At 35.7% G+C, this 23,241-nt stretch overlaps 1 protein-coding gene across 4 annotated transcripts in view; it reads left to right on the top strand.

Moving 5' to 3' along the window:
* Positions 1–23,241, top strand: part of LOC150104927 (uncharacterized) — a 359,330-nt gene that overhangs the window by 297,099 nt on the left and 38,990 nt on the right. For all 4 annotated transcript variants that reach the window (XM_090395423.1, XM_090395422.1, XM_090395424.1 and 1 more), the window contains exon 10: positions 5,415–5,669. In XM_090395423.1, the coding sequence (XP_090251549.1) occupies positions 5,415–5,669 (255 nt within the window). The remainder of the gene's footprint in view (positions 1–5,414; positions 5,670–23,241) is intronic.

Genomic DNA, 23,241 nt, shown 5'->3' with positions numbered 1-23,241 from the left:
TTTAAGTAGAAGTATTAACTAGTATGAATATTGCTTACAGATAGCTAATCACGTGACAAAACCCGTTTCCATTCTTCATAGTATTTTATATACAACTGAACTTAGCGAGATTTTCTTTTATTTTTTCGACTAGATAATACGTCGATAATTATTCCAAATGATTCAAATGCACGTGTTTAAGTTAGCATAATAATATATAAGAAACAAACATGGATTCCTTTATCTAATCCAAATTCTGACATCACCAATGAACCCACTTCTATCTCCCTTAGATCGGTATATTTATTATATCCACCTATATTCAAAATCCTCATATTCATTGAAATCAATTTGTCAATTCTTTTGCTCTATGATTTCATTAAAATTTATCGTATAATACTGTTCCAGATAATATCATTATGACTTTTTTAATTATTTTAATTTTTCAATATTAATTTATTATTACTAGCTTTTATAAAATTTATGTAAATATTTCAATGTACTAATGAATTAATGTTAAATAAAATATAAATTATTGAATGATGAAAATGTTTTAATAAATTGTTTTTATTGATTGCTTCTTTATTAAGTTTCAACATTTTATTTATTTTTTTCTTTTATTATTTTCTTTATATGTTACTTTTTTTCTGTTATTTATATTTAATGCATGATATTCCACATCATACATATGCAAACACTTTAGCTAACTGTGGGCTCTCCCAAATTTGTTTAGAGACATATATGGAATATTCGACTAGCAACTGTTCTTAATAATAATAATAATAATAATAATAATAATAGCTGTATTCTATTAAGGAACACCTTATCTGCGAAACAGTGTTGCATCTAGTTCTCAAAGATTCATATATTCATGTTTTAGTATGCTAATGAGCATACCGCGTAAATTATCGGCTTTTTCTAGTAGTGTTTTTGATATTACAGCTAAAATCTAAATTTTGAGATTGATTTTGTGCTATGTATTGAGAAACTCTCTCTCTCCAGATATATTAAAAGACTTTTTTAGTTGTTGTTGCAAACAGATGTACCGTAATGAATATAACGATTATAGATTTATTAATAAAATTTATTCAATTTGTCTCATAACTAATAATATAACTTATATTTTACTTAAAATATTTTTAAAAAATTTAGATAAATTTATTATTTTTAAATATTTTTTAAAAATTTTCATACACCTATAAATATTAAATATCATAATATTGAAAATGAGCATGACGAAGTCAATTTTTTTAAGGGTAAGGAATATCTTTCTTGTAATAAAAAACTATTTAAGATTTTGAATTTTAATGCACGAGAAAAATGGAATTTATAATATATAATATTTATAATATATTAAAAAGTAGATAATATATTAAAAAAGTAGATATTGGTTAATGAAAATATAATATAATATGTTAAAAATAGATATTGGTTAATGAAAATAACTGTTTAAACGATAATTAAGAAAAATTCATATATTTGTTAAATAAAATAAGTACTGTGTAACCTTGTAGAAAATTTCTACTCCAAAGCTAGAAGAAAGACGATTATAAATTCGACAAAATATTTTTCTAAAGCTTTTTTCAGATGGTTCCCGAGTTAGCCTACTCTGGCATAGTCAAGTAGGATTTTTCTTCAGGAAACTCGAGTTTAACCACGTACTTAAAAAAAATCGACTTAGAATTTACATTATTTCAGACAACAATAAATTTGCTAAGTTAAGAATCTCAAGACGGTGGCGTTGTGATGGTGTTTATTAAATAAAATACAAGCTCAGTAATATATAAGAAACACCATCACAATCATTTCATCAATATAATAGTTTTTATCAACAATTAAGAAAGATAGGTAAATCCACATTCCAACTAACAGAATTGCTGGTTCGAATCCCAGAGCATGGTTGTTTGCGGTATTCTTTAGGAGGAAGTCTTAAGGAAAATTTTGCAGTCAGTAGCTCAACAATTAAGAAAACTGAGTAATCACGAATTATCTAAAATAGCTTAGTAATAGTTAACTAATTAAGAATTTTTGAATTTTATGAATAGGAACCGATTGAACTATCGAATTATTTTAATTTTTGAATCGATTTTTAAATTATTTACAGTTTTAAATCGGACATCTTCTATTCCACCTAAATTATGAAAAATGATACGGAATTGTGTTTACACTTAAATACCGAACTTTATAGACATTTAGTGTATAACTAAAAGGTATAAAGATTATCGTAATATAATCAATTTTTAATTATATTATGATGATTTGCAAGCATCCGTTCATTACTTGTTGTTTTCATCAAACTCTAAAAGTAAGTAAACTGGACAAAATATAGGTGACTGACCTTTGAACTAAGATGCAACACTGTAAGGCAATAAGAATGACGAAGTATGCTATTATCTTCAGCACTAATGATTTATTTTTAAAGCATTTAAAATTTATATACAGAGGGTAAAAGCATTTTATAAACTAAAAAAGTGAGTATGAATAAAGAAAAAGTGAGTATGAATAAAGAAAAAGTGAGTATGAAGAAATGTATGAAGAAATGATGAATAAATAAAAAGAAAGTTGAGAAACAGAAATTAAAATACTGTACTACGAGCATTATATATTGAATGGAGATATAATTGATCCTATCCTATTTCTTAAGTAGTAGTAAGTAGTAGTTTAATCAACCGTGTGACTAATCTGTCACAGAAATATCTTTATTATTTTATCAAATCTTAAAGAAAATAAAAATCTTTTTAAAAATTTATCAAAGAGTAAGATACTTTTACCCTCATGTAAAAGTTTGTTAAATATCAAATATTATACACCTCTTTATTGCTCACATAGTAATACACTTTAAGCTGGTTAAGTTGGATTGTGAGATTTCTCAGAGATCGCTAAAAACAGTGAAAGGATCATGTCTTTTTCAAAAAAAAAAAATTAAATAAATAAATAAGATAGACTGTATTGTTTCTGAAAGCAGAATTAATTATATTAAGTAAATAAATAAGTTAGACTGTATTGTTTCTGAAAGCAGAATTAATTATAAAGTAAATGAGTAGTTTAACACATTTTAATTTAGCACTCAATTTTGCTTCAAATTTCTAAAAAAAAAATTTGGAGGAATAATGAAGGCCTAATTTATCCCAATTATCTGATGCCGAATGGGATATCCTTTACAAAATGCCTATTACCGATAAAATATTGCGTAATGACGTAATGATACACATTATTAGGAACTATTGAACTTTCTATACACGCAAATTACATAAAAAAGTAATGACCATGGAATATTTTGTTTGATAATAAATACTTTATATATTACTTAATATTTTAATTAAAATAATAAAATAAAATAAAAAATCAAGTATTTAATAAAAAAAAGTTTGTATTAAATACTTTAATTTTCATTACATTATTTACTTCTATAGTAAGTTCATGTCTATGTTTTAAAAATTTCGATAAGAGCATTCTGGTACGTTTTTTTCTAAGAATTCAGTTATTACAAGAGGAAGAAAACATGACTGCACTTAGTGTGATAATACTCTACTACTTAATCGTTGATCTACTTGTTAGCCCACGAGTCTATTTAAATTTTTGTTCTCTTGACGATAAAATTTTTAAAAAAATTGTTCTTTTTACGATCAAGTTAAAAAAAAATGACCTTTGGCCTCCCATGTTTGGGTTTCATAACTCACTACGATACACATTATTAGGAACTATTGATTCCTAAGGTGGGGGTCGTGAAATTGTCTGTGAAGCGTTGTGTTCTTAAGACCGGTTTGCCTGCTTTGAGGGAGGAAAAATCCCAGATAAAATGGGGAGAAAAACCCTGCAGTTTACGCCGAAAACCGGCTAACTTGGCTATGTCTGAGAAAGATCCTTAGCTCCTCACGTCAGCGACGAGAATCGAACGCAGGACACTCCTTTCGAGGGCACGGTTGCGAAGCACAAAGCCACTAGGCTAACCGCGCGGACAAAATAATATGTACTATCGTATTATAAATAAAACGATGCAAATATTTAATTAATCATATGAGAACAATTAAAACAAAATTTATTTATTAAATCATATACAAGTTGCGTTCTAAATTGTGTTTTGCACATTAGAAAACGATTACAAATATTGCTTGCAATCTTAAAACTTATTTTGAAAATAAAAAATAAAGTATGATATATCTTTAAAAATCGAACTATTTTTTTTTAATTTTTAAAATAAACTTAGTTTTAACATTTTTTTTAATTTTTAAAATAATTTTTAAAATATTTTTAAAATTTTTTTAACTATTTTTTTTAATTTTTAAAATAAACTTAGTTTTAAAATTGGCTAAAAAATCGACAGGTTCTTTCTGATCAGTAATAAAGAACCTCTGAGAGAATACTGTAAAAAAGATAATATAACATAAAAACTGTACTGCTTTCAGAAATATTACAATTAAATAGATATTTTTCTGCTTAATTAAAATCAATTAACGCTCTCGTTTCTACAGTTACTTCAAAGGGATGATATACTTTGTGTTGGTCTAGATCGTAGATCAGAAAAGTCTATATTGCGGTGTTTTTTTACCTCAAAATACTTCCACAATTCTAAGACTAATCAGGTATTCATATTGATATGAATAGAATGCAGATACAACTTTTGTGAGCTCCTCATGAAGAGCACAAAGAATGCATTTAGAAGAACAATGTGCACAGATTGCGAAATCCAAAAACTCGTTGTATTACCATGAAACCCTCATTTGCATGCCATCACTGTCCTACTGCTGTTCTTTCCAGCCACTCTCGAGTTAGACATTGGCATTATAGGTTGTGAAATAAGAACATGTTGCTTTAAAGCATTCAAGTATGACGTAAAAGGAACAGATTGAGATTCATTTATTCTTGAACAAGTTTCTAGGTAATCCACATGATTGTGCGTAACATTTTCTAAATCACGTATTGATTGAAGCATGCATGTGACATTCCCAAATAAAAGCAGCCATGAAAATGATTATATTACTGCTTTTTATCACTGTTGAATTTTTTCAAAAAAAAAAAAATTGTCAATATTTAGTTTATTCAAAAAAAAAAAAGTATATCATCTCATTTGAAGTATCTCGCTAGTATGACGTGAAATATTCCAGTGATGTCACTCTGTCCATGCGCCACCTGATGGCAGTTTTCCATTCAGACTCTGCGATATCTCACAATATATATAATTATAAATTAAAAAAATACGCATGCGCAAAAACAGGAATCTTAGGAAGACAGATGGCTAAATATTTTCTTTATTTAAAATTTATTTGCTGTAATTGGTGAGAGTGAGTAGTAACCCAATATGAATATCTAACCCAGATGTGATAATCAAAAATTTCATTCCATCTTAAAGTTATTAGACATATGTATGTGGTGGTTGCGCGTGCTTGCAAATCTACCTTCTGTAACACCCACACACCACCTCCACTTTGTTACAGTGCCATTCCGCGAGGCTCCTCGGTACAATCCCCGACGTCGAGCCAGCGCAGCCAACATTGGCACCCTCAGCCATAACCACAGTGATTCACGTCTCGAAGTGGTGCTCTCTGGGAAGCCCCCGTCTCCATGTCCCTCCAACCACTCCCTCCCGCCCTTCTCCTCCAGCTCAGAGGTGTCCACGGGGTCCTCGTGCACAGGGACACACCCCAGCGAAGAGGATAGTGAGGACACGACGTCCGGCAGTGTTGTTACAGGTAGATATTTGTGGACACCACTTCTTCTTAGAGTATCTGACTCGGTCTTAGCATATAATGAGTAGATGAGTAGTCTCAGACCACAACTTTCAATTTACTGCATGCAACTACCTGTTATCTGCATGTGTTTGATTTTATGATCTCACCGCTATGAATCTCAGCAGTCTGCAGTTGGCAATAAAAATAGTTTTAGCAATGACACAACATTTACAGTATGCAAACATTTTTGCTTGCTTTTTAGTTTTCAGTACAATTTTTTTTTTTGTTTTTGAGTTTGAGTTTTTAAGTTTTGTTATTATGATTTTGTGCTTTGGTGAAATAGTTTGCAGCTTGAATAAAATAATTTGAATAGAAATTTAATGCTTTTTAAACTAGGTTCAATGCACTTTAAACTAATAACCCGGTTTCAAACAAGAAATCCCGATTACTGTGAGGCCACAATTTTCGGAGTCTTGGAAAATAAAAATGATCAAGTCCAAGTTATGTGTGAAACAAGCGCTAAGCAGTCTTCAAATACAGTCGACCCTCGTTCTAGGAAAAGTGACGTTAAACGAATTACGTGTTCAATGGGGTTAGGTAATCCGTTTCAGAGACCTAGAAGTAAAAATTTATTGCCCCAAGCTATTAATTAAGGCTTTGTAAATTTATAGTCTTAAATGTTTTTATGCATATCAATTAACATATATTACACATAAAAATTGACTAATAAACAACTAAACATGTTTGAAAAACTGACTGGACAGCGGTGTTCCATGCCTGCGTCAGCCGGTTATCATTCAAACCTCACGTGAGCGATGCGCAAAAGTAAACGGAGTAGGTGATGAAGATCGTATATAGGCCAATAGGCCAATGGAAGCTTCGACGCTAAACGAAAAGACGTGAAAACCAAGCGTTGCGTTAAACGAGGTTCGACTGTATTTCAAATTTTTACAGTTTTTATCTCTCCTAAAAATTGGTAGAAACTTCGTATTCCATTGCTTTTAAACTGCACAAAAGCCTTTTTTAAGAACACAAATAAATATTCTTTATTAAGGTGTTTTTTAAAAAATCATTTTAATTTCAATTCAGAGCAATAATTTGTATTACTTCATATTTTTATATATTACAGTATTAATTCTATTTTATATTTTATTCAAAAACATATACTCTTTTCTGCAGATAACTGATAATCTCAAGTTGGGTTTCTTGGCTTGATCTGGGATATTATTTAATGCAAAAAAAAAAGTTTAGCTATGCATGAGCATTTCAAATAGAATACTTTAAATATTGAGCATTTGAAGATGAGTTTTAAAGCAAATAAAGTGAACAGTTATTGGTAAAATTATTGAAATACGAAACTATCCTTAATGATAGTTTTAAAAAAATGCGCACTTCTGGGACTTAAAACGTTAAAACTGAAGTTTTAATGTTTTAAGAAATAAATTAATGTAATCAAATCATGAATAAGTTAAATAAATCAGAACATGATTCAAACTGTCGACACATAATGCATATCGGATTAATTAATTAATTCGAAATGTTTCAGTGTGATTCGATTACTTATATATATGAAGCTATCAGATAAGGAACAAGAACTCGCAAGAAAAATTATCGAACAAATGAACAGCAACTAGGCACGAGTTAGGCACCCAGTATTGAGACAAGTACCTCAACAAAAACTGAAGGAACTCCTACAAGAGGCCAATAAAGCTGCAAGGGATATTTCTACTGGAACTATTGGTCATACCAATCAACTTATGTATTCAATAGCCTACGTCGTAACATCTGAATTAGGATATAAGATTAGTGAACCCAAAAGCAGTAAGGCTCAGGAACCAAAATGGAAGTATCGACTGGAGAATAAAATTCTTAAGCTCAGAGCAGACGTGAGCAATTTCAAAAACTTTAAGGAAAAGAAGCTGAAAAACACAAAAATCCGAAATAATCTCATAAAGAGATATAATACTGGAACACGACCTATTGATGAAGTATTAGAGGAAGTGAAGCAAAAAATAGTTGCAGTAGCAGCTAAAATAATAAGATACAGTGCACGCATTGAACAGTACAAGCAAAATTCGATGTTTCGGGCAAATCAGCACCAGTTTTACAAGAAAATTGATTGCTGCAGAAATGATAATCTTAAAGAAAATATAAATACCAGAGACAAAGAAAATACACTTAAGTTTTGGAAAAACCTATGCGACAACCCTAAGAGGCACAATAACAAAGCAAAGTGGATTGAACAAATTAAGAACGAAAAATGGACCAATTGAAAATAACAACTGAAATGATTCAAAAGCAAGCTAAAAAGATAAAAATTTGGTCAACACCCGGGAAGAATGAATTACATGGCTACTGGTTGAAATATCTAACAGGCTTACACGAAAGACTTCCTAACCAATTTTATGATGTTCTAGAAGTAAAAAAAAAAACAAAGAAGAGTGGCTCACAACAGGGAAAACGTTTTTGATCATAAAGGATAAAGAAAAAGGTCTAAACCCAGAAAACTTCCGACCAATAACCTGCCTGCCAACAACTTTTAAGCTACTCACAGGCATACTAGCTAATAAAATATACAGCTATCTTAAAGCAAATTCTGTTTTCCCAATTGAACAAAAAGGTAACAGTAAAAATTCAAGAGGCACAAAAAACCAATTGCTGATTGATAAAAATAATTCTTAAAAATTGCAAACGTAGAAAAACCAACCTTCATATGGCTTGGATAGATTATAAAAAGGCGTTTGATTCGGTGCCTCATAGTTGGATTTTAAAATGCACAGAACTAGTCGGTATTAGCGAAAACGTACAAACATATTTGGAATCCAGCATGAAAAACTGGAAAACAGCGTTGTTTCTAAATAGAGAAGAAATTGGAGAGGTAAACATAAAAATGGACATCTTTCGCATCTTTCAAGGAGACTCATTATCGCCTCTATTGTTTATCTTGTCATTGATCCCCTTAACTAGAATTTTAATAAAACTGCTCATGGTTATCAAACTGCGCAAAAGAGTGCAAAGATATCTCACCTTTTATACATGGACGATCTGAAGTTGTATGCAAAATCAGAGAATGAACTCGGATCATTGCTTAACACTGTGCACATATTCAGTCAAGATATATCAATGGATTTTGGCTTAGCCAAATGTGCAATTGCTGGAATAACAAGAGAAAAGTTTGAAGATCTGAACGAAATCGAGCTGCTCAATGGTGAAATAATCAAGTCAATAAAATTCGAAGACAGCTACAAATATTTGGGAATTTTAGAAGCATCACAAATTTTGCACAATAAGATCAAATAAAGAACTAGAGCAGAATACATAAGACGATTAAGAAAATTCCTTAAGTCAATGCTTAATGCTGGAAATTTGATAAAAGCAATTAATACCTGGGCCATACCTGTTCTGAGATATTCAGCAGGAATTGTTGAATGGACGCAGCTAGAGATGGAAGATTTAGACCGAAAAACTCGAAAATTAATGACAATACACCATGCCCTCAATCCTCTCAGTGACATTGATAGGCTCTATATCACGCAAAAAAGGAGGTAGAGGATTATTACAAGCGAAGCAAGTTATTGAAGAAGAAAAATTTAAATGATTATCTGCAGCAAACAACGGAAAATTTTCTAATTGAGGTAAGGAAAGAGGGTTTATTTAAACCCATGGAGACAAAATTGGAATACAAAACCAACCAAGTAAAAGTGAGAACTGAAAGATGGAAAAATAAGGCATTGCATGGAAAATACCTTCACAGCATAGAGGACAGCGCTAACAGCAACTTGACCTGGCATTGGTTGAGAAATGGAGCACTAAAGAAAGAAACAGAATCGGTAATTTTTGCAGCACAAGAACAAGCCATTAAAACCAACGTTATGAAGGCAAAAATACAAAAAATTCAAGAAGACAGTAAATGTAGATTGTGCAAAGAAAAGGAAGAAACGGTAGACCACATTATAAGTGGATGCAGCAAAATCGCACAAATTGAGTTCCATAAAAGACATGATAAGGTAGCCAAGATAATCCACTGGCATTTATGTAAAAAGGATGGGTTTGAAGTATCTAAAGACTATTGGAAGCATAAAGTTCACCAGAAAGTGATTGAGAATGAAAAAGCTAAAATACTCTGGGATTTCAGAATCCAGACAGACCAAAGCTTGGAAGGTAATACACCCGATATCACAGTGGTTGAAAAAAGTGAAAAAAGGTGTTAAGTTTATCGAAATATCAGTACCAGAAGATAGTCGGATTTACGACAAAGAAAATGAAAAAATTGCAAAGTATAGCGATTTGCAAATCGAAGTTGAACGAATCTGGTAAAATAACACGAAAGTTGTTCCCATGATAATAGGTGCTTAAGGGCCATCCCTAAAACATTGAAAAAACATCTGGAAGCACTCGAGTTAGATGGATAAAAAATTGGGCAGCTGTAAAAGGCCGCTTTGTTCGGCACAGCTTTCATTTTCAGAAAGTATTTCCACAACTCATGGGCCCTTGGGTAGGGGTCGATTTAGTGGAATATAACCAGCCTTTTCATAAGACTGAAAAAGCAAATCAATCTTTGATGAATATTATATATATATATATATATATAATCACTTCCACGTCCACCTTACCAGCTTCCGTGGCATAAACGTTAACACATCACTTACAACATCTTGACTGAAACCCAAATTGCAGCTACAACGGCCATAGCACACCTCCTTAGCAGAATTTGGCTCCTGCACTCTTTCGGTGTAAAAAACATCTGGAGATAAACAACTTTGATACAAAAAATCTTCCGGTCTCGTTAGCGTCTCCCTAGTTGTACTCGAATACTGTGCTTCAGTTATATTAGCACCTGTTCTATGTCTTCTTTACAATCCTTTCCGCTCCTCTGTTACTTATCTCAGTGCGTAAAGGATTATAGAAACGATATATAACAGGTGTTAGAGTCTTCTAAAGCACTGGTTTTGAGTACAACTGGAAAGATGCTATCAAAACTGGAAACGCCAAACTACACCCGATCGCCATTACTTCAATTCTCTCCAAAATAATGGAGAAAATCATCAACGATTAACCCTCGCCCCTATTTCCCCGTCACCCACAGCCAGCGCAGCATCCCAAGTTTTTGAAAAACATGTACTGTTGCTCCTGGCATTTCCAGACTATTTTATCCTGTATGGCAGAAAGACCTGCTGAATAAATTTCCATCCTTAGGTCTACCCTGTGTAACTAGGTAGCCAGTTTACTGTCTGATTGTTCACTGCATGACATAATAGTTGATATGGATAAGTGATAGAACCTCAGGGTTCTATCACTTATCCGCTTCCTTCGATACATAAATGGCTCACTCTCACTCACTAATGATCTTATCAACAGCATTACTGAAAACAGTGTATACTTCATTCGTCCTATGCATTCGACAAATATCATGCATTTGCTCAGAGGTGCAACAATTTATAAACACTGATCTCCATATCAACTTTCAATATTGTGAGCATAATCTGATCGCTTTTGTTGTTATCAAAACCTCGTCTTTCCTTCCTGTTTTCAAAAGAGATCTCAGCTCACCTAACATTATCATCAGTATTATTACACAAATAGTCAGACTGGATCAGATCGCTTTCCATGGGCTGACATTTACCTCCAGCTCTCTCTCATGTCATTAACGCATTCCATCAGTGTTTTCCACAGCCGTTAAACAACTAAGCATTCTTTTCTGTTGAAGATCTACTTTTCACTTATCTGGTTGCTAACTCTATATCCTAAATCTACCAATGCTTAGAATACAAACTACTTGTTCGGGATGGTGCACCTAAAATCTTCCTAAAAATTCTTGATGCTATCCAAAGAAGAAAAATTCATCTGATAGATGATCCTTCCCTCACTCACTACCTCACATCGCACTTCTTCGACTTGGTGTCTTTTCTAGTACTTTCAGTAACTGCTCCACTGAACTGGCAACCATCATTCCCGCACTTTCTGTTTGGCCTGTTAAAACAAGAGTAGTAGCTACCCATCATCCGTTTTCAATACAACTGCAAACACAATGAATCTTCTGCTGTTCTTCCTCCTCCTCTGGAACAGCCTTTCTCGTGACGTTCCCCATCAACTACAATAGGAAATCTTCAAGAAAAATATTAGTAAATTTCTTCTTTTAACTCTCGCCTGTATTGCTATAGTATAGGTCCCTACGTCTCAAGTGTATGGAAATTGATATTTAAATATTTAAATAAAATATATATAATATTATAATATTAACGATAATATAATATATAAACAATTGTAAAAATTAAAAAAATATATATATATATATCAATGGGAATTGAAACTGAAAAATGAATTCAAGATGAATTAACAGACGATGGGTTATTTAATATATTCATTATAAGTTTATATATAAATTAAAAGAGTGTATTATCAGATTTCAAATAAACTCTGTAATCATTTTTAAAAATTTTGATTTTTAATTAAAATTAAGAAAATAAGTAAATGTACATTATTATTTTATGCAAAATATAAAAAATTTCTTGACAAAACTATAATAAAATGTTTTTATTTAAATAAAATAATATATATATATATATAATCATTTAACTTTGCCTTTAGATCTAGTCCGTTTATTCGCTTTTCATTAGTGCTTCTGATTAAAAATTCGTGTTCAAACTCAGTACAGCGTGTAAATAAAAGAGATCCTCGAATTTCTTTTTCATTCTTTAAATAGAGCATGCGCCGGTTTAGTCCAAAATTTGTTGAAACTCGGCAGTCATCTTCACTTTTCAATCACCGTAGTTCAGTACACTTCAGTGGCATGTTCCAGTCGATCCTGAGTTTCTTCGTACATCAAGGGACCACAAAGAGCGATTAAGTCCAAATTAACTAATCGACTGAAAATATGCTTAAAAAAGCTTTTGTAGTCAGTGTCCAGACGAACATGAGGCCATTCTTGTATAGATCTTGCATTATAGTTACCACGAGCCAATCAGGTTTCTCCTCAGTAAAACATATCTGATTTAATTAGTTTAATACTAACTTCATTATTTTAATATGTGCAACAAATTAATTTTTTATTATAGGACGATAATTAACAGAAGTAAAGTATTCATACTAAAAGAATTTGTTAAATTATCGTTGGGCTATTTAAGAATCCATCAATTAAGAATTCATATTTTCTACTCAAAAACTTTTGAAAACGTAGGTCATGTTTCTTTGACATTCTGTTGAGAAAGGCTGTTCTGTGTATTCTGTAAAAATGGAAGTGCTCTACGTGAGTCATTTCATAGAAACCTGTTACCGAATCTTCTTCTTCTTCTGCAGCTTTTCCCACTTAAGTAGGGTCGCTGTTTGTGGTGAGTTTCCTCCACAACCTCCTCTCTTGGGCTGTAGCCACATCCTTCTTCATTCTCAAGTCTTCCTCCACCATCTCCCTCCATCTCTTCTTTTCCCGTCCGCGCTTCCCCCACTTCCCTGCACATCCATCTGCATGACCGTTCTTCCCACATACTCTTCCTCCCTCCTCATCACATGACCAAACCATCTCAACCTTGCCTCCTGTATCTTTGCTCCTAAGTTCGTAACTTTCACCGTTCCCCTTACGTAGTCATTTCTTAGATGATCCTTTCTGGTCACACCGCACATCCACCTAAGCATTCTCATCTCCGCTACCTCCATCCTGCTGATGTTATTTTTCCTCAGGGCCACAGTTTCCATAGCATACGTCATAGCTGGTCTCGCTACTGTCCTGTAGATTTTGCCTTTCAGATTGATCGGCACCCTCTTATCACATAGCACTCCAGCCATCTCTTTCCAGTTCCTCCATCCTGCATCCCACTTCCTTCTCAGCCTCACCATCCTCTTTCATTGTTGAACCTAAGTATCTAAAATCACTGACCTTCCTGATGACATTTCCCTCCATCTCCAGATCTGTCTCCTGGCTGCCATCCACTTTGCAACACATATACTCGGTCTTACTTCTACTCAGTCTCATACCTCTCTCTTCCAGTACTTTCCTCCAACTGTCCAGTTTGGCTGCCACTTCTTCTCTTGATTCTGCACACAGCACGATGTCATCTGCATACAATGTAGTCCAAGGCGCGTCTTCTCTCACTTCCTCCGTCACCACCTCCATCACAATATTAAACAGGAACGGACTTGATGCAAGCCAACTGTCACTGGAAAACTGTCTGTCTCTCCCGTGCAGGTTCGAACTCTTGTCTTCACATTTCTGTACATCTCCTGGACCAACCTGACATATTTTTCCGGTACCTTCTTCTCCCTCAGACATCTCCATACATCTTGCCTTGGCACTCTATCATACGCTTTCTCCAGATCAATAAATACAAGATGTAGCTCCCGTTGCTTCTCTCGAAACTTTTCCATCATCTGTCGTAACTCAATGATAGCATCTGTCGTAGATCGACCAGACATGAAGCCAAATTGCTCCTTTGCAATCTCCACCTCCTTCCTCATTCTTCCATCAACAACCCTCTCTAGGATTTTCATTGTGTGGGATATCAACTTTATTCTCTGTAATTCTTAGAGTCTTGTGCATCCCCTTTACTCTTATAGATGGGGACAAGAGTACTTTCCCTCCATTCATCGGGTATGTTTTCCTGTTGATAAACTTTTATTAACAGGTCCCACAGCAGGTCAATTCCTTCTTCCTCCAGGTGCCTTCCATGCCTCCACTGGGATCCTGTCAGGGCCCACCGATTTTCCATTCTTCATCCTCTTTATGGCTTCCTTCACTTGCACTCTACTAATGTTCTGCACCATCCCCTTATAAGGCTCCCCATCTTCTCTGTGAGTCCTTGCATTTTCTTCATTCAAAAGCCCTTCAAAGTATATTCTCCATTTGTTTCTTATATCCACATCCCTCCTTAATACCCTTCCCCCAGTCTTTGATCTGCCTCACATGTACGATTTCGTTTGATGCCTTATTTCTACATTTTACGAATCGATAAATCTTTCTCTGTCCTTCCTTTGTTTTTAATAGATCATAAAGGTCTTGATATGCCATGTCCTTCGCCTGTGCAACAACTCTCTTGGCTTCTCGCTTTTTCTATCTGTATTCCTCTCTGTCCTCTTCCACGCTTGACTCGTCCCACTTCTGCTTTGCCTTCCTCTTAGCCATCACAGCTTCTTGTACATTATTATTCCACCACCAACCCACCTTCTGCTCTCTAATATTTCCGGATGTTTCACCAAGCACCTGAATTGCACAGCTTAGAATTACTTTTGAATTATGTCTCCACCAGTCTTGTACGCTTTCTAGTCCATCCGAAATCCTCTCTAACACCTTCTCCCTAAAACGGTTCCTCACACTCTCTTCTTTTAGGCGAAACTACTTAATTTTCTTCCTCCCATGGCTTCCAAAGATTCTTATCTTCGACTTTATTTTAAAGTATGCACACAGCAGCCGGTGTTGCTGCGCCACTTGATCTGTTGGGATTACTTTACAATTTGTTACTGCCTTAAGATGTTTTCTTCTAGTCAAAATGTAGTCAATCTGTGAACTATTGTTGCCACCTCTAAATGTTATCAAATGCTCTTCCCTCTTACAGAAAAAGGAGTTCACAATTGCCAGATCAAACGCTACTGCGAAGTCCAAAATCATCTCTCCTTCCTGGTTCATCATTTCCACTCCATGGTCACCATTCACTCTTTCACAGTCCCTATTCTGTCTCCCTATGCGTCCGTTCAAGTCTCCTCCGATAATCACCATCTCATTTTCTTCCAGTTCTCTCATTTCTTTATCTAGCACGTTCCAGAATTCATCTTTCTCTTCTGCTGTACAGCTAACTTGGGGCGTATACACATAAGACAACCAGTTGCTCTTCTTCAAGACCCAGTTTCATTCGCATGATCCTATCGTTCCTCCTACCCACTTCCAGTACTTCGCCCTTCATTCGGCCACACACCACAATTCCGACACCATTTCTTCCCTCTTTATTCGCTCCAGAGTAGAACAATTTACACCCGTCTCCTAGTTCTTTCGCCTCCCCCCCCTTCCACCTTGTCTCCTGCACGCATAAAATGTCCAACTTTCTCTTCCTCATCATGTCTGCCACCTCTCTTTCCCTTCCAGTCATGCTTCCAACATTCAACGTTCCCACTCGCAACATTCTCTCCACTTGCTGGGCTCGCTTCTTTAACTTCACCCGCCCTTGATGCGGTAGTCCTCGTCCACTTCTCGCAGCTGTAGGGCGATGTGGCTGCGCGTCGCTTAAGGGGTACGCCCTAGCCCTTGTATCACTTTCTTTTCGACTCATTCAATCATATCTAGGCTAGCAGTGAGGTTTTATGACCGGATGCCCTTCCTGACGTCAACTCTCGCCATTTATCCGGGCTTGGGACCGGCACCTATTGGGGCTAGCTTTCCCCCTTCGGTGGCTGCAATAGACGAAATAACATAGCAAGGCAGGAAAGATTCATCCCTAGCCCTTGAATACTCTAATAGCATTGGAGGGGTAAGGAGAAAGAAGAAAAGAAAGAAGAGTAGAGGACTAGTCTACAGATAAACCTGTTACCAAATCTCTTGGGAAAATGTTTATTTTCGCGAGAAAAAAAACAACAACAGAGTGAAATAAAAGTTTCCCAAAATATACTGTACAGTTTCCAATTATAAAGTAGTGGGATTAAAATTCAAATATTAGATGCAAATCCACCTTTAGTATTAGTGCAGAGTCTTTAATAGAGTAACTAAACATAAACTAATTTAAATTGTAATTCAATAAAACCGCAGAATCAGCTAACAAGCAACTTTCATTTACTTTTTTTCTCTTTTCTTTCAACCTAGTTCCTAACATGTGTCATTTATTACTAATCACAAGAAAATAATAAGACAGTCTGAAACTAATCGTCGGTTTCGAATTTAAGCATGGACATTTAATTTGAAATTAAATGTAATTATCACAAGCAAAAGTGAGTCCTTGTTAATAAGGGCTTTATTTCAACTAATGGTGAGTTAGTTGGTCTTGTGTGTGTGGAGGGTTTTACCTCCTAGAAACTGAGGTTTCATCCCTAAAACATACAAACCGATCAGAGAATACGTGCAATTTGCATTTAACGCAATTAGTTGGCCTTGTTGGCCGAGTGGTTAGCGTATCAGCTCTCCGACCAACAGATGAAGGTTCAAATCCCTCCGTAGGAATGAATGTTTGTGATTGTCTTTAGATGATAGATCAATATCATCACCAGGTGGCTTAGAAAAGTTTCCTACTTGGTCTCTAGGACAAAGCTTCGCGACCAGATAAAAATGAATTTTATCTATATATATCCTAATCCCGTGGCCTCATCTCTGTGTGTGTGTGTGTGTGTGTGTGTGTGTGTGTGTGTGTGTGTGTGTGTGTGTGTGTGTGTGTGTGTGTGTGTGTGTGTGTGTGTGTGTGTTCATGGGACCGGTTTGACTGTTTTGAAGGATGAAACACCCGAGTTACCGGGAGAAAAACCCTGAACCTCCATATGAGAACTGTTAAATCACCTTTAGTCCAAAGGGACCAGATAAAGGTTCTTCGCGTCATGGACGGGAATAGACCCTAGGTATTTTCGACCAAAGGACTTCGTCTATACTGACTGAGCTACGGAGGCTCTAAATATAAATATATATATATATTATATTATTGACTGACAATTGACATTAATGGCTTTAGGGGTGAAGCAAGATGCTTTTCATATTCCCAGCTACCTATACGGTTACAGTGAAGGTCAAATTTTTATGAGCAGTTTGCTCGCCTTGAATGGGCATGGAGTTCATCGCTATACAGGAAGTTAAAATGGCTTTTGGTCTTTTATGTTTAAATATATCAGTTGCCTCTTACGCTACAGCTTACTGAACTAGATCGTTGGGGTGTACGGACGTTTTTTTAGGAAATACTTTGTTGCTAAAGACTGTAGGAAAGAGAAGATATAAGGAATAGTTGTATCTCGATGAAGTTGATTGTTTCTGACGAACCATGGGGCGTTTAGAATCATTCGCAAGCACTTGTTTTGTACACGTTGCAGTGCGTCAGCTGGTATAAAAACAATAAAAGCGATTCTGATGTTAATCTTGCTGTTCCTGTTAATTAGGGATAGATCTGGTGGTTAACAGTTAATTAGTCTTGATGTGGTGGTTAACAGTTAATTTTTTGTCGAGCACGACACCAAGGTATTTTGTTTCTGTCTGCAAGGGAATTTTAGTATTGAATAGTAAGACGTCTCCTGCAGGAGATATCGATCTTTTCGTGAAGAGAATGGTTGCATTCTTTAGGGGATTTCTTTGTAGTCTCCATTTGGAGAACCATTTCTCTAACCTTGGAAGGTTTTCTTGAAGCTTTTTAGGAATGAGGTCTGGCCGAAGAGATCTGGCTAATAAAGTGGTATTATCCGCATATAGGGCCATGATGGGTGACATTGAGTTATGCGGAATGTCTGACATTTATATAGAGAACAGCAATGATGCCAGTAGGGATCCCTGCGGTACTCTGGCCAAGATTCGCCGCTGGGATGAGGTGGTACCATTGATATTGACTTGCATGCTTCTATTCTGTAGATAAGATCTAACTAGGTGTACCATTTTCAGTGAGATACCGGCTGAGATAAGTTTATGCAGCAATCCAAAGTGCCATATTTTGTCAACTGCTTTGGATAGATCAAGAAAAACAGCTCCAGTGTATTGGTGCCAGTTGAAGCTGGTGATAATATATTCAACTATTCTGAGGATTTGCTGGGTAGTACTATGGTATTGCCAAAAACCAAATTGTTCTTTAGGAAGGATGTTTAGTTCGTTTACTGAAGCTTGAAGTAAGAGATTGACCCTCTCTGCAACCTTACCCAGGTTGGAGATGAGACTGATTGAACGATAATTTTGAGGCAGATGCGGGTCCTTGCCTGGCTTATGTATAGGGATTACATCAGCCAGTTAGTTTCGAAGTGATAGGAAAATAGTGAAACCTCAAGGTTGCATTTATGATTATGGTTAAGTGTACTACAGATTTTCGGGGATACAGCTTGATCACTTTATTTGTGATGCTATCTGGACCAGGAGCTTTTTTGTTCTTTTAATTTTTTATAATATCATATATTTCAGCAGGTGATGTGGATGCAATATGGTCAGCACCGGTATCAGGGAGTTTTAATGAGTGTCTGACTTGTCTGTGAATTTTATACAAGTGATCGAAGTCTAAGTTTTCCTATGAAGGTTTGCACTGCTCTTCTAAATTTTTTGCTATGGCTTCTGCCTTTTCTATGTACGTCTGTGTGAACAAGACCCTGGTCAGAAAGTATAGGAGAAAGGGATCTGCCTTTGTTTCCGATATTCCTCAGTAGTCCCCAGATATAGGTGAGATAAAAGCTAACTTTTCTTCCCTAATTGATCTCTGTAATCTTTGAGTACAGAGATCAATGATTATGAACTTGATCAGAGATCTCTGATCAAGTTCATAATGTCTTCGGGCAGACGACCAGGCTTGGGGACAGATTTGTAGGAGATGGCTGCCATTATAGCGGAGTTAATGTTTTGGGTGAGGCTTATGCCTGCTGTTTCAACATCTTCTTTTGAACTTATATGAGGAACATCCAATATAATCCCGTAATACTTTTGACAATTTTCCCCACGATATAAATGAGTGAGAGGGAGGAGACAGGTATTCTTGTTTTCCCAGCTGTAGTATAATTGGGTTATGATCAAATGATAACTCGTTCAATGATTTTAGACTGTACTGAAGTTCAATATTTTGTAGGATAGTTATTTTTAGGATGTCAGCAGTGCCAAACGGACTCAGATGAGTTGGTTCGGTGGGGCCTGCCACAACAACATAGTTTGATTCTGTGTAGTTGGAAAGGATGCAGCGCAGCCTTGTTGGTGGTTCTACAATTCCAGTCAGGGTGCTTGGAATTTAAGTCTCCAGCAATAATGATGGACTCTCTAATGCCTAAGATGGCATTTAAATCAGAATGCAGTAGAGTTTTTAACTGTGGGTTGTAAACTAAGTAGATTTTTAGTCTGCCAGCCGAACTTCCACGTCTGTGACCTCAAGGTTAGTGGTTGGAGGGTTGTTTACAGAATGGTGTTTGATATAATTTTTAATGAAAATGGCATTGTCGCCGCCCTATAATTTAGCGTATCTGTTCTGTATAGGAGATGACCCCCCCCCCCTTATTTTAGGGCTGTCCGAGGGTCTTAGATGTGTCTCGCGTATTAGAATAACATCTGGGTGATATCTATGAGTAAAGTCTTGGAGCTCTAAAACTTTGTTTCTGTGGCCATTTGCATTTCATGCAACGATCTGAAGAGAGAGAGGCTGGAATTAGTTTGTTTCTATTCATCTATAAGTGCTGTGAGGATAGCTTGTGTTTCACATAGGAATCTTTTAGTGGAGGTTGCTGAAGGTTTGACAGGTTGAAATCTTGTAGCATGCTTGCTAGAGAGGCAGTAATAACAGCAGTCAGGTTTGTAGATGCTGCTGGCTGATTCTGTTCTTGTGTTGACTTGTTGGAACGGCCACATCTGCATAAGTTCTTGTCTGCCATTGGTAATATCTCTGCTTTAAAGCCTCTGATTGTTGCCGATGGGTCTCTGGCTGTGGTGCAGGAACCTCTGGTATTCGTGAACTAGAGGAGGAAGACTGTTTGGCTGTCTCCGACCGTCTGTCCTTCGGGTGTTGAATACATCCCTTATAGTTGGCTAGATGAGAGCCACCGCTGTTGGCACATTTAGCCGGGGTGGTTTTCGGCTTTGTACAGATATTGTTTGGGTGGCTGTCCCCACATTTTACACATTTAAACTCAGCCTTACACGTTTTCTGGGCGTGGCCAAATTTTTGACATCTGTGGAACTCAACTGTAGAAGCACTTTTCCTTAAGGGTTCTGGGCTGATTTTAAGTCTACAAATTGATGTCAGGTCATAAATTTGTTTGTAAGCTTGATGGATATCAACTAATACTACTGGCATCAAGGTCTTGTCTTTTTTTGATCATTCTTTGTACCTTGGTGGGTGGCAGGTCCTGATGGGCGTAGATCAGCAGCCACTTCTTCTGTGGATACATCATCAGACACTCCTTGGAGCACCACCTTCAGATTTTTCTCTGAGCCGAGCGAGAAGGTGTGACACTGAATACTTCTGGCATTCATTTCTCCTATCAGTTTTCGGTAATCCATCACTGTGGTGGGCTGTATCTTTATGCCGTCGGTGACATTTTTGGCGGTGATATAAGAGCTCTTTAGATTGGAGTATGATCAGAGGTACCTTCTCTGTAGTGGAGGCAGAGGGGTCCGAAACTGGGCCATCTTCTTCCATTCGATCCTCTTTTGGTGGTTCATAGGCCGTGGGTTTTTCGCTTCTTATGCGCTCGGACCTCTGTGAAGTCTGAGGGGGCGGAGATCATCAAGTCCAGCTTCTCTTTTGTTGGAGCATTGTCGTCATCTTCTTCGTCGTCCCCCGACATAGAGTAAAAATTTATTTCAAATTTTTTTAGTATTTTTTTAAGTCTGTTTATGGCCAGCCTTCTGTTCAGTGACTCTACCAGTACGTCAGCTTCAACTTCGTACGTTTTGAGAAACTAAGGTGAAAAAAAGCACTGTTTAAGCTTAAGTCCGCGTAAAACTCCCGTAGACACAATTAATGGTCCACCTGCAGAGAGAATCCCGCAGTCGCAAAGGACTGCCAGCAAAATCGAGCGTTGGCAAAACGCTCGAAGTAGCAGCAATGATTTAAATTAAATCAACCCGTGATTTAATGGGGCTGTGTGATTCAGGACCTGCCTTGTCCCTTCTTTCCACCAAGTGTAGACCGACAGTCGAAATCTCCTACTAGAGGCGGAAGAATACTGACGGGCACAGTGCAGGAAACTGGAAAGGTCCTGGGAAATTTGCATTAAAGCCAGAACCTTAACTTGCGCTGAACGAATCCAATCGACAAAATCGTTCCAGTCAAATACGTCGCATAATCATCGTGAATAGATCAAAACTCCATATCATATCACCATACCCCAATTTCAATTGCAATAATGCGCCAAAACCAATTTCATCACAAACCATGTTAACAATACTACTACATGAAATTCTATATAAAGCCGATATATTGGTGTGTAATATAATTAGTTATTATATTCAAATAATTAAATTCCTAAAAAAACAAAAAACCTTATAGATTCTTATGTTCATTGATGATAGTTTTATATACTTTAAGCATTTTATGCTTCTGGGAAAAAAAAAAGTGAAATTAAGTCTTTTACTGGTTGAAGAGATTTATTTCTGTGGAATCGGAAACATTCTACTTATAAAAATATTCAAAAATCATGGTTGTTTTTTTTTTACAAAAAAATAATTAATGTAAGATTTTTTTTTAATTTGTAAAAGGCAAAACAAACATGCGAAGAGGATTATTGTGTGGTTTTAAAACATACAGTATATGCTTTTAGTGTTCAGACTCTTAAGTTTCTGCAGTTGTAGTTTTCCAAATCGAGTTAGAACCTCCTATGGAATGAATAGAAAGAAAAGAGCTGTCCAAGGTCTGTTGAGGCAGTAGGCTGGAAACACGAGTTATTTTTCTAGAAGAAAGCTAGAAGAAAAAGCGACTCTTTATATATTTTTAATGTAAACATAATACATACAGAAATTTTACAAATAAATACAATTTGGCATAATATTTAAAAACATAATTTAATACACGATTTTTAAATATTGGTCCATTTGTGGAGTGAGTCGTGGCCCACCAATATAGTTAAATCTTTAGAATTATACGACTTTAAGAAATTCGCGATGAATTACTTAAAACTCAGAGGGAAGGTGGAATGAGGAGAGGGGGTCGTTTCCTCTTCAGAATAAGTTCTATCGACAAGTACTTCGTAACTTCCTGACAGCTGTTTTGTTATAACCGGCAATCAAGATGTATTCACAAAATTATACATCTGCTCATTCAAAGGAAAATAACTCATTCCATCTATGATATACGAAAACATTTGTCATAAAAGTTGTTTGAAGTTTATTTTTCACTTCGTTAGACTATAATATAATAAATTTAGTTTAAGGAGTGATGAGAACTTGGTCCACCTTTGCTCGGAGTTTCCTGGTGTTGCACAACCTTACCTCAGTCCTGAAGATATTTTCAGGCGCAAACTTTGTTTGCTTACACTTGGATAAAGGATTAAACTAAATTTATTATAATTGTCATAAATAGGTCACCGAAGATAATGTAACATTATTAAGTAATTATTTAAGGAGTTGTAGAGGTCAAATCTAGCACGCATGCGATATCACGCGTAACAATGGGGGGGGGGTAATTTACTTTATTCGTTTATATATTTGGTTTAATACTTTATTCTTGTTTTAAATATGACATAATTCTTATAAGAAAACTGTTTCCATCGTGTTTCATTCCTGAATTCGAAAATTCCAGTTATTGCGATTTTGACTTCACACAATCAGTTACGAGCTTAGTAAGTGAATAAGGCAGCAAAATCAAATAATTTCGTAATCAAATATTTCAGCGAAATCCCAAATCTAAAATAATAGTTTCAAGCATAATATCGAAACAAAATAATTAGTCTCAGGATTTTTGCTAAAACATAAGCCAATAAGAGGGAGGTAGAGGAGATAGAGACGGATACTAATTATTTGGACCAGGGCGCAGCC

The sequence above is a fragment of the Typopeltis vanoorti genome, chromosome 7 (genome assembly GCF_054136105.1).
Source record: "Typopeltis vanoorti isolate ZY-2024b chromosome 7, IOZ_Tvanoo_1.0, whole genome shotgun sequence".
Lineage (NCBI taxonomy): Eukaryota > Metazoa > Arthropoda > Arachnida > Uropygi > Thelyphonidae > Typopeltis > Typopeltis vanoorti.
The sequence above is the reverse complement of the archived record's forward strand: the minus strand, read 5'-3'. Positions and strand labels throughout refer to the sequence as shown.